This window comes from Astyanax mexicanus, chromosome 3 (assembly GCF_023375975.1).
Source record: "Astyanax mexicanus isolate ESR-SI-001 chromosome 3, AstMex3_surface, whole genome shotgun sequence".
NCBI lineage: Eukaryota > Metazoa > Chordata > Actinopteri > Characiformes > Acestrorhamphidae > Astyanax > Astyanax mexicanus.
In genome coordinates this window covers 46,254,585-46,267,912 of record NC_064410.1, presented here as the reverse complement: position 1 = coordinate 46,267,912, position 13,328 = coordinate 46,254,585, and the positions used below count along the sequence as shown (strand labels likewise).

The window sequence follows — 13,328 nt, the reverse complement described above, 5'->3', positions numbered from 1 at the left end:
CTTTCTCCCGTTCGCAGCTCTCCTCTCTGAACTTCTATCAGATGAATGTTCCCCTAGTGCACACGGCAGGGTGATAAATCACTATGAAACAAACCCATCTTCTTCAACTCCAGAGATGACCTGCTCCGCAAGTCATGAAACCACACTACTCTCTCTCTCTTTCTCCCTCTCTCTCTTTCTTTCTTTTTCTCTCTCCTTCTTACAGTGGTACTGTAAGATTGCTCCCCCACTGGGAAGTGACAAAATTTTTTTTGCTCAGCCTTCTGCAGTTGTCCCTCTTCTCTCTATATGACTTTCTATCCCACACTAAAGTCTCCAGAGACCAACTGCTGTGACACAGCAATAAAAAAATAAAAATAAAAAAAAATCCAACAGCATTGCAGTGTACTTGAGTGCTGATGTGATTACAGTTATACAGGAGTTCCAATTAAAGACAGTTTTCAAGGCAAAAAACACTTTTACCCTTTAAATATCCACAAGTTTTTTTTACTGATATGGATATAAAGAAAAAAAGGTTGTTACTATTCCTTAGAAAGTAATCAGTATCAAATTGTTTGATCAAACAACATATAGGTTATCAAGCACCCTCTGTCTCCTTTCTAAGACAAACTAAACTTTAAACTGTTTTTCTCATTTTGGGATTTGTTCCATTTAAGACGGCAGTGTGACTCATTATAATAAGAGGAGAGAACAGTAAACAGTTCTGTTCTGTTTAACTGTGTGAAGTCTCACTGTTTGTACTGTGTATACACCTGTCTGTGCAAAGTACTGCCACTGTCTATTTGTTGCATGCCAAGTAAATGTATGTGCGTTCATCCCAAACTGCCACAGTGGAGGGGTTATGGTTGAGTGCACAAAGTCCCACAGATAATACACAGTAACATGTAGCCTATATGTGTGTGTGAAGACTGATGTGCGTAATGCAGAACCAATGTAGACAATCACAAGTTTTACAAGAGACCAGTTCGCTTCACTTTTACATTACATTACATTTGGCAGGCGCTTTTGTCTAAAGAGTAATAGAAGTTTAAGGTAAACAACTTTTTACGATAGGGTCTAAAGGAGGTTAAAGGGAAATAATGGGATAGAGGAGGAAAGGAGGGGAAGAATGAAATGAAGTTAGAAGTATTTAGTTCTAAAGAGTAGTAACTTCTATAGAGTACCTATTAGCAATTATCTGCACATTAAGCACTGTCACACACACAATTAAACTCAAAAACTCCCTTCTACCACATTCAATTAAAAGACAACACTGTATGTCTATAGTGAATGGTTATTACTCAGTAATACACCACACCAGCAGAACAAAAAACAATGAAATCAAGATATCAGGTACCAAAAACTGAGTAGAGTGTAATAGAGTTCACTAGAGTTAAATAGTATAGGTATCATATAGTGAAAAATCACCAAAGGTGGATAAAGAAAGCTTCAAAGTAGTAAAATGTAGGATTTTTGCTACAGCTACATTGATTTGTGACCCAAATTTTTGACTATTCTGTTGTAGCCTACTCCAATTTTTGTTTGTTGGTTTGTATATTCCGTATGGTTTGACTTTTGTATTAATCTTTAGAAATCTCCTACTAATTACCCTTTTCTCTGCAGTGGTTGCTCAGTTGTTAAGAGCACAGAGTTATTAATGACAAATTATAGATTTGATACTAAGGTTTGGCAAGCTGCCACTGTTGGACCTGAGAAAGTCCCTTAACTGGATGGTGCAATGATGGTCGCCCACTGCTTCAGGCATGTGTGCTCACTTTGTCACTGTGTGTGCTTTCTGTACAGATGGAAATACTGAAGGTCAAATTCCATCTGTGTTTTGTTCTATCAAAAGTAAACTTAATATGGTTGTCTTATATTGTTTGCCTTGCAAAGGTAAACCATGTGGAAATGGTGGGTAAACATAAACTGCATGCTACGTTTTAGTAGTTGATATCCTACCATGCTTTTCTTCATATATAACAATGCTGAGCATGCACAGCTGACTACAAATGATTAAGATGGTAAGACAAAAAATGTCATTGTTGGAGCTCTGATGGCAGATGCTTTAGTCACAAGGACTTGCTCCACCGGCTATTGATTCAACACAAACATGGACACAAACAAGTGACATCCGCATTTGTATCTATGGAAATTTTGGTCAAAAGCAGACTTTCACTCAGTGTGAGGCTCGGGCATCAGAGTGACATGTACCACAAAACAAAAGAGCAGCTGTTTCTCCAGTGAATGAGAATGCCAATTTAAGTCGTGATCAGACTTTGTTACCAAGTACAATCTGTCCACAGCTGTGCAGAGAGGGGTATTATATTAAGACTGCACAGTATAAATCCCTCATTACAGCATTACTAATATGAATGACCATCTGGGAGTTCAGGCGTGCAAAAACACAGGTACTGATCTACATAGAAAAAAAAAGCAATCTAATCAGATGTTTCATCCTTCACCATATTTTCCACAAGCGGAAATCTGTGTCATAGACGAGGATAATGGTACAGGGCTTTATGCTTAAGGGGGTCTGTTGGTGCTGCCATGTTATACAGGGGGAGGGAGGAAAGACATTTTGCTGTCATCGTTTGAGTCCACATGTCCCTCACCTTTTATGCTATGATGAAACCTATCTATCCTCACAAGAGTGGTCTTTTGACAGGATGACAGTGACTCATAAACAAGGGTTGATCTATGAAAAGTATGCAAGCCATACATTATGTCCATCACAGGCACCATATCCCAATCCAGTTGAACCTGCATTGGAGCCTGTGGATTGGTCTGCAGCACCAACAACATAAAAAAACAGGGTTCCATGTTGCTAACAGAGCTATAGAGATTTCTAGAATATATGCCTGTGAGAAATGAAGCTATTCAGAAAGCTTTATTTCATAAAGCTTAATTAATGTGTGGTTTTGTCTTTACGTTGTCATATTTCTCTGTCTTAGAATGTTAGAAGTGTCATTTAAAGGGTCATTACACACTTTTCTCTCACAGTTCTTACTAATGTACAATAACATACTAATTATGTAATAATGTACTATAAAATATGTAGAACACAACAAAACTAGAGCATTTCCTGAAGAAACCATAGAATGCTGAAAAGATGCTGTGCCATTGCAATGGTATTCCAGGTAGTTACTATGATGTTGTTATACAGTTGCTATGGTATCACACGTGGTTATGAATGTGTTGCTATTGTGGTTGCTAAGTGACTGCTATGGTATTCCAGGTGGTTTCTAAGATGTTGCTTGATAGGTGCTATATTGTTTGTATTTGTTGTGGTATCCTTTTAAATGGTTGGTTGGATGTTACTAGTGCATGTGTTTTATTTTGTAAATGATGTGAATTTGCATAATTTGATGAAATGACAAACTTTACAAAATTAACTGAGTAAATAAACCTTTATAATTTCCATTAGAGAAACAGAAGTAATACCAGTCAGATACAGCTAATGATTTTGTATCCTAACACAGGTAGTGACTGATAAACTCAGTCAACACAGTCATCTATTCTCATAATTGCTAATTGTTCGGAGCCAAATTTTAAGTGGTTTTGGGTTCCTGATTTCACTATCAATAAGCTAAATGTTGATGTAGGTAGCACTATAAATGAATTAATTTATCCCTTAGACCCAAATGTTTAATGCCTGCTTTGGTTATACGCCATCACTATGTCAAGAAGTGTTTGTAGGGTATTTGGTAAGTATGATTAGATAACAAGTTTCTGTAAAAAACATGAATTAAGAGGGAACAATTTTTCCAGTGTTGTGTTTACTGGCACTATTTGCATCAGAACAAAAAAGCTGGAATTCAAATGGTTTTCATATCTCAAAAAGTGTAGGATAAGATAATAGGCAAAAAATCAGACAAAATCGATTACAGCATTGTTGTACTATTCTTTAAATCTTGCGTAATCCTTGTTTAGCACCCAACCAGAAAACGATATGCTCATACAACATACATGGCAATTAATCTGTACAAAAAAAAAAAAAAAAAAAGCATATACGCTCCAGTCAGCATTATGCATGAGATGCAATGTAAGAAAAATGTATGCAAACACGGAAAAAAAGGGAAAATGTATATTCAAATACCTCGTTATATAAATGAACACCATGATGAGATATGCATATTTGAATATGGATTTGAATAATAATCATTCCCATCACTAATATACACACACATGCACAGGATAACTCATACCCCCCCCCCCCCCACACACACACAGACACACACATGCAGGACTGCAAGTGCTTGAACTGTCAGCCATAGATCTTCATCTTCACAGAGCAATTCCTCTGCAAACATCAGAGAAGGTGACAAGGCAGATTTGAAAGTTGGCATGCTGTCTGATGAACTGGGCCGGTTGATATAAGTAAGCAGAAATACTGCAGCACTTTTAAAATCTGCCCCTTTCATTTTTTATCATGGATTGGAAATGCACTCTAAAGCCTGGGTCACGAAGGATGTGGAATTCTATGATGGTCACCATGTCACAGCGGGGCCCGTGGTAAAATTTTGATGACCGCCTGAGTCAGACTGCGAGATTTGAAGCTTCAGCACACACTCCCAGAGACTGGAGAGAAGAGTAAACACTGTAGCTGCACTCCTAGCGTTGCCAACAAAAAGTAACGAATTGCTAGACAGCATGGATGGGCTGGTCATGCTGGGACTACTGGGAGAATTACTGTGGGGCTTCTCTATGTGTTGGCTGGGCTGTCAGTCCACAAATAGTATGGGGAGAGAGAGAGAGAGAGAGAGAGAGAGAGAGGGAGAGAGAGAGAGAGATGTGGAATGAATTGTTTACACACTGAATCCTTTATGGACATTTCCAATCACACAGTCTAACTACTGGTTCCATTGCCAGGGCTCCTGTCCAGCACAGTTTGGTCATTGTTCTGCGCAAACACAGGTGGTTCCACTCATTTGCTTATTTTCAGATATGGCAGGTAAATGACCAAACACCTGTCCTCTACGACTACTAACCAGAAGTCCAGAACTTAATACTGTTAGTATAGTGGAGTTCTTAACATAGTAATATGGAAAAAAATGCATAATGTGGTTGGTGTGGCGCAATGTGGTTGGCATGGCGCAGTGGATAACACCACACCCTGCCAGTGAGCTTCCACATCATGTGGGGGACTAGGGTTCATTTTCAGGTCTGGGAGACTAAGTTGCTCTGCACCAATAAGAGTCCTTAGGGCAAGACTTCTTACACTAAACTGACCCACCTCTGTAATAAAAAATAACCCTGTAAGTCACTCTGGATAAGAGTGTTAGCTAAACGCCCTTAAAAACGTAATTTGCAGGAAAAAAAAAGGATTTGAAAAATTGCATAAAAAACATCATTAAATACCTTGAGAAACGTAAAATGCACAAAACAATGTGGGCTTTATCTTACACCCTGTCACAATGCTCATTGCTATCTTACACCCCATCAAAAGTCTATGTGATATATCAACACCCCTGCGTTTTATAGACACACAGCAGTGTACAAATGTCTGTGTACAAATGCCTGTTTGTCGCTATTCAAACGGTTACATCAACATTAAAAAAATAAAAAAAATAAAAATAAAAAAAACAAGTGTGAAAAAGCAGGTCTGTTTCCTCTGCTGAGAACCAGTGGATACATCCAGGTAGCTGTGCCATTTAAATAGCAATGCGCCAAAGTCAGAGAGCACCTGGCTCTTAAAGGGAATGGCAAGTGAAGTGCCTATTGTTTTTTTATGCACGTTACACCCAAAACACACCTATGGTTAATTAAGAGAATTAGTACATGTGTAGTGTGCGTTTTGAGCCGTGCAGGTTGTACTTTTCGAATACTCATTGATTTCTCTCTTTAGCAAAGACACATTTAAATGCCCTAAATCAAGCTGCATGCTGTGTGGTTGATGGCTTGCCTATAGATCGCTTGAAATAGAGCCATGTAGGTCTGCTATTTTGTAACAGACAGCAGCAACACAGAATCATAAGAGGTCATAAGAAGCTAACATTATTACAGCTGCACTTAGTATGACTTAAGGGACCTCTGCCAATTTTGGAGGTCACTACCGCTTATTGACAGTCTTTTTTTTTTTTTTGTTCATGCTCTTTTACTGTTGCTAAACGGAACTATGGCCTGGCCTTGTTACTTCACCCCCAGCAAGGCTACATTAGTATTATTATACTATGTACCATTGAGAAATTTAGATTATTAAGAGTTAGGCTTTCAGTTCAGCTCATAAAGCTAATTTCTTCTAGTGTCTTTGAAATTTAAGTTGATAAAAATGTAAGACAAATGTTTATGTAGCGATTTGTAAAAAAACACTGTCTTTTTTAATAAAGAATGCTAGCACAGGGCTGCTTCCACTGCTTTTCAATTGGATAGGCAGGTTACCGCTTATATTTACAATCTATTTGTTCTCTTTTTGTTCTCTAGCAGGCTTAGAGATAAGACTCTTGTTATAAAAAAAAAAAAAAATCTACAATTAAAAAAATGAAAAAAACCCTGATTGCCAGAGTGGGGTAGCTGGTGTATGGTGTGGTGCAGTGAATAACACCTACCAGTGAGCTACAATGTGGGAGGATGGGATTTACAGGTCTAGGTGACTGGATGCTGTGCTACACCAATAAGAGACTCCTAAAATTGACTCCTAAAACTCTGCTAAAATCAGCTAAAAAAATGTAAAATAAAAAAAAAATACTGTAGCTGTTGTCGTTCAATCCCCATTCGTGGCTGAACTATCCTTGAGCAAGGCACTGAATCCACGCGTGCTTCCCTGATGCTAAGGTGGCTGCCCACTACTCGGGTGTGTGTTTCAATTGCTCTAATCACCACTCAATAAGTGAGAGTGTGTATCTTTGGGAAGCCAAATAAGGTGACCACAGTGTGTGCACGCTGAGGTATTCCAGCCAATCACTCACCACCATCATCATTAGAAACTATTGCTTCTCTAGAGAACCATTAAATCAATGACAACTGAATGTTCTTCTAAGCCCTCCACATCCAAAGCAGTCTTTATTTCTAAGAGTGAACATCTAGCTAAGCTGGTTTTCTGACATGTTGTCAGAGAGCATGCAGGAGCAGTCAGTTTACTAGCCTGCACCCTGTCACACCGCGTGATCAAAGAACGGCGAACATCCCTCACGATCTCTGGACTTCTCCTGCAGGCAGAAATTTTGTCTGCGATGGCAGGATCACGGCGAGTCATTGTGAGTCCTGGACAGTCTGACCCAGCCATTTCGCTTCATATTTCCTCAAGACCGTCCACTGTTTCATTCCGTTCCACTCCTCCTTCCATGAAAGATTGTGCCATTCCCGCGTCTGATTGTGCAGTTCTGAATATGGAAAGAGTGTGCCTGGAAAGAAAAGCTGTGTGCAGTTCTGTATATCCTCTGGAGAAACCGGCAGCATCAAAGTCTACGCCCTCATTGACATTACAAGCCTTGCTGCTCAATTTTTTCGCTCAGATCCAATCTTCCTGCCTCGATAGCTCAGATTTGTGTTTGCCAGTGATCCATATCTGTCACTGGTCTGAACACACCTCTGCCCTGACAGGCCACGCTTCAGAGCATTTTCCAGAATGAGTAACGTCATCTGCCAGATCCATAAACGTCATGAAAAACAGCAGGACACACAACGCGTGCATGACAATTAATAACTGCAGTACTTCTAAAACAGAGCTGCATCAAACGATTGTTTTTTTAATGGATTAAAACTTTTTTTTCATTAGAATAGATTACTCTAATGACTGCTATTATTATACTTGTTTTGTGTGTGTGTGTGTGTGCTTATTTAATATGAATAATTAATCTTAACAACAAAAGAGAACATTTCTCTTAATATTTTAATAAAAATATTCTCAGGGTATCCTTCTGCAAAAAGGATACCTCTCATAGCAACCTCTTATTTTTTTTTTACTTTTGATGTTATCAATAAAACGATTAAACCTTTAATTATTTATTTACTAGGGTAACATGTATACAATATTGCAATGTGTGTAGAGTAATATGTATACAATAATAATGAAACAAATATATATTGACATATTTATTTTGTGCATCAGTGCAGTGAAATAAGCATAATTAAACTATTTACAGGTCTGCGATTAAGCGATACCTGCATTTGTACATGGTAATTAAATTAAACTAAATATATATAAAACAGCCGAATAACAGATAAAGCATGCTTTAATGTTAAATTACACACCTTAACTAGTTCCTGTAAAGTAGTACTACCAATAGATGAAATGATGCAATGCTCTAAACTGTAATAACCAGCTTTCCCTGAACAGAAGCAAGACATGCTTTTTTTCATTATCCTTGACCTAATACGAAAGAATGAATGCTTCTAACCATATAGGGTAGTCTCTTGCAGCATATTCACTGAAGCAAATCTAAAATGCACAATATATAAAACAGTCACTGCTAAAATAATACAATACAATAAGCTGTACAATAAATTCTCCACATTACCAGCTGTAATCAATATATCACTGCAGTTGCTGCCAATTGTATCATCTTCTGTTCACACATGAGTCCTCCAGGTAATTACCTGATAATTGTACTAGGTCTTGCGTAAGCAAATTGCTGGTTAGACTTCACACAGGTTTACACCTCTATTTACACTTAACCCTTTTCCATTGCTTACACTTAAATGACCTGTATGAAAGTAGCTTGAATCTGATTCGATTAGATCAGATTTTTTTCGTTCACACATCAGATCAGATCATGGTAAGTTTGTATTGATCAAGAAATCCAATTTGTGTCTCTTCAAACCTGCAAAGTCAGCATAGTCCCTGTAGCACAACCGTATGTATTAACTTACCCACGCACTGAGGGAGGGGGCTGTCCCATGCCCTCCGCTCCCCTCTGAGACACGTCAGCACCTCCGTGCCCTTCAGAGTGTATCCCGGGTCACAGTTGTAGGACACGGTGCTCCCTGCAAAGTGTCCCTTATCCTCACGCTTATAACCAAACTGAGGCACGCCCGGATCCTCACACTTCACCAGCTCAAAACCTGAGAGAGAGAAAGAAAGAAAGAGAGAAATGAGAAAGGGGTACAGATAGAGGGATACAGAATGTAGGGTGTGTTAGAAAGAAAATAAGAGGATGCGTATGAGAAATGTAAAAAAAAAAGTAAACGAGACGAAAAGAAAAAAGTTAATAGATTGAAACAGGAAGAACAGGAAGAAATTGAAAGAGTGAGAAAGATTAAGACATATTTAAAAAAAGGTAAAGACAAATAAATAAAAAGATAGACAGGAATAAAAAGAAAAGATAATTGGAAAGTGAGTTATCAGGAAAAGAGAAAAATAGCGTGTGAAAAAAGGAGAAACGGTGAGAGACAAGAAGAAGAGAAAAAACAGAGAGTATAAAAAAGAGAACATTAGAAAAAAGAGGCAGAAAGATGCAAAATTTACATAAAATAGAGATACAGAAAAAAAGAGAAAGGAGGAGAAAAATTAATAGATGAGAAAGAAAAATTAATAGATGAGATAAATACAGAAAAGAGAAAAAAGGAATGTGAGAAGAAGGATAAAAGAAAAGAGCAGGGAAAGCAGAAAATAAATAAAAAGCATACAAGAGAGGGACAGAATGAGCAAAACAGAGAGAGCGAGAAAAAGAGAGAGAGGCACTCAGTTATGCTGCTATGTGACACATGCGTTCCATGCCGTTTCTCAGCAGCCATTATGTTAAGGCATTGTGTCAAGATTAAAAGCGGTTACAGGAACAGGGAAGAAAAAAAGAAATTGAAAAAGAGCTGTTCACAACAAAGTCACGCACACACACACACACACACACACACACACACACACAGATCCACTCATGCGGAATATGTGCGGTGCCCTCTATTATTCATGCCCACCTGAGGTTGCTATGGAGAGAGCTGGTAAGAGCTCAAGAAAGAGACGTGTATCTAAGGCCATGCCTGTGTCCGACATGATGCTACTGCCTCAATGGAAACCGCATGTTTGTAAGCTAGAGTGTGTGTGGAGGGGATTTGTGTGTGTATGTGTGTGTGTGTGTGTGTGTGTGTGTGTGTGTGTGTGTGTTTTAGTCCTTTTTATTTAAAAATGAAATGAGTTCAAAAGGCTGAAGAAGGAGCCCTGGCCTCCGTGTAATGTTGCGTAATCTAGTGGCGATGAAAGTGCAGACGCTTGCAGCTGGGATGATGAAACCTGCCTGCTGTTGTGGGTGTAAAAGTGTTCCACAGAACACAGCAGCTACTCACTGGTGAAGTGAAGCTCAAAGCCTTTGCTGGTGTTTTCACTGTTACTGATAAACTCCATGAACATGGTGCTGGACGTGCTGTTCAGAGTCACCTCCATCAGCTCTGAGCTGCTGAAGACGCCCAGCAGACGGGCACGGTTACTGCTGCCGTCGTACACCTGGAACACAAAGATACAGAGAATTTACTATGGGTATTCTGATTGAACTCATTAAAACAAATTTTATGTTGAATAACTATTGATACCAAGAACAAAAAATAACCCAGTATTTGATTAGACTGGCCTTTTACTGACATGCTGAAAGTTATTGAATAGCAGCAAGTAAGGTAATAAAGTGTTACCACAGAAGATGGCTACAAAATGTCTATTCTGTATAAGTTGTGAGACAATATCTTGTGAGACTAAACACCGGCTAGTGTGCTCATGTTAAGGCCACATGAATAATTAAAGAGTCGAAGAGCGGGCTGATAGATGGCTTAAAAACGTTCTTACAACATATTAAACTTGTTTCACAGCTTCATATGTTTGCAACCCACGACACAAAGACAGACAGAAAGGAGGAGAAAGAAATAGTGTTACAAAAGAGAAAAGAAAGGGGAAAAAAAAACAAAAAGGAAAAAGAGAGAAGAGATAAATATAGAAAAGTGAAAAGTGTGTCTGTGTGAACAGATAAGTAAATCTGGCTTGAAACTCTCCTAAAATGTATTAATCTTGTTTCACAGCTTTATATGTTTGCAACCCATGACGCAAAGACAGAGAGAAAGGAGGAGAAATAAATAGTGTTACAAAGCTTTCCAGCATTGGAAAAAAAAGAGACCACTTAAAAATGATGATTCTTAGATTTTACCAAAGTGAAAACCTCTGGAATATAGTCAAGAGCTGAACTGCTTGTTTTTTTAATCCAAAAGCAGTGTGTAAGACTGGTGGAGTAGAACATGCCAAGATGCGTAAAAACAGTGCAACCAGGGTTATTCCACTAAATATTGATTTCTGAACTCTTAAAACTTTATGAATATGATCTTGTTTTCTTTGCATTATTTGAGGTTTGAAAGCTCTGCATCTTTTTTTTATTTCAGCAATTTCTCATTTTCTGCAAATAAATGCTCTAAATGACAGTATTTTTATTTGGAATTTGGGAGAAAATAAATAAATAAATAAATAATTCACTACGAAAATAAGTTTTGACACACAGCTCCAAATGTAGTTCATCAGCCAGTACTAATTTGGTATGTAAAGTTTAACTAAAAACTAAGGCTATATAGTACAGTTCTAGAAAACTTGATTTGATATAGATGGATATCACAGTCACCATATAGATCCAGTGCAAAACATCCCCCATGTTTTGACCAATGGACCAATATATATTTTTTTCAATTAGTTTAGGGTAACACCATGTAATTTATGTTATTCATTTCACTGACAGAAACTGGTACTTAAACAGCTTACCATCAGCATGTCATCGTCCTCCAGGCGGAAGTCTCGAGCCCGGAGCTGGATGCCCTTGCCAGGCTGGGTCTGGATGGAGTAGATGCACTCGTGATTGTTGCCATAGTATCCGGGGTAGTTTGGAGAGAGGAGGACTCCTTGTTTGCCCGTCACAGAGGAACCACATTCAGCTGGACACAGGAGAGGTCAAATGATACATGACCCATATATCAGACGAGCTCTCCCCCCACTAGGACACCCAGACACTCATGCAGTGGATTCATGCTGGGAGAGGGGGTAGAACTGAACTCGCTCTGCACTGTTCTATTAGAATATTTAATACACATAAACTAATTTGTCCTTATCGCTGTAGCTGGCAACAAATAGAATAATCTGATTAACATTTGCAGCTACAATTTTTTTTCCTAACCTACTTCATTCCCTGCATACAAAAGGCCAACACGAGGCACAACAACTGACTAAATCAAACTCTTACTTATTCAGAAATCACTCGACCTAGTTTCACCAGTAATATAAACAAATAAACAGGAAGCATCAGCCAGACGATGCCAAGGAAAACAAAACAAAACAAAAAAATATATATATAAAATGTAATTACTTGCTTCAACTGAAATGTCAAAATCATAACATAAACCAATTACTTTCTAACTTTAGCACTGCCAGCCATTCTGCCACTAAATAATTAGGGGAAATCTGGCCTCCAAGATATTCCACACTTTTATTGATACATATTATATTATTTGTCACAAATGGAATTTGAGTTCCTCCTTGCTGTACTTTGGAAAATAGGCTGAACAATTTTCCAGCAGATTTCCATCACCATGCACATCCAGCGTAGTATAAACCTCTACCACCCATCACTAATGATCACCAAATGTGTGTTTGTGCACGTGCTCATGATTTCCCCTTCTACTGCACTCAGTGAACTAGGGGAGGGATGACAATATAAAACAGTGTGTATAGTGAACAAAGCAAAATGAAAAGCATGTGACCACCTACCAACACACCTTGGCAGAGGGGAACTCCAGACCCGCCGCCGCCCCCCTAAACACACCACCCTCGCAGGCCCCTCCAACCGGTACCCAGGGAAGCAGGAGAAGATGAGCGCGTCCCCCACCCCAAACTGTAGACCCTTACGGGTGCTAAAAGGGGGGACACCAGGATCCTCGCATGGCTCTAGATCATACTCTAAAAAGTGGCAGAAAATAATAGGTGGTTTAGAGCTTTTATCTCATTGGCATGCAGAAAGTTCAGGCCCTGGAGAGCTACAATCAAACGTAAGGGATATGTTTAAATATCAGTTTGTTCAAACATATCAGGATCGCTAACTATCATTATCATCATTATCATTATCATCTGCTAAGTTGAATCAGTTACTACACATTTGAGCAGAGATGTCATGAAGAAAAGTCCAAAAAAACACACATTGACATGTACTACAGGTTTACAAATCTACCATATACCCCAAATCCAAATGATCCAAATAAACACCAATCATTTGTAACATGAACCCCACCTGCCTAATACTGAGTTGGTGCCTTTTATGCTTTTATGCAAGGTTTGATTGCAGCACGCATTCACTGTGGCATTGTTTCAATACGCTTCTGTAGTGTCACAAAATTTACTTAAATCCAGTGTTGCATTAATTTTTCAGCAAGATCTTGCAGCATTGATGTTGGTAGAGTCTGAC

General features: G+C 38.6%; 1 protein-coding gene across 1 annotated transcript in view; it reads right to left on the bottom strand.

Moving 5' to 3' along the window:
• The window catches only part of csmd2 (CUB and Sushi multiple domains 2), a 430,187-nt gene that overhangs the window by 150,963 nt on the left and 265,896 nt on the right, over positions 1 to 13,328 (bottom strand). Inside the window, exons 21-24 of the mRNA XM_022683200.2 lie at positions 12,638 to 12,826; positions 11,639 to 11,808; positions 10,195 to 10,351; positions 8,788 to 8,979 (exon numbers count right to left, since the gene is read on the bottom strand). Coding sequence (XP_022538921.2) covers positions 8,788 to 8,979; positions 10,195 to 10,351; positions 11,639 to 11,808; positions 12,638 to 12,826 — 708 coding nt within the window. The remainder of the gene's footprint in view (positions 1 to 8,787; positions 8,980 to 10,194; positions 10,352 to 11,638; positions 11,809 to 12,637; positions 12,827 to 13,328) is intronic.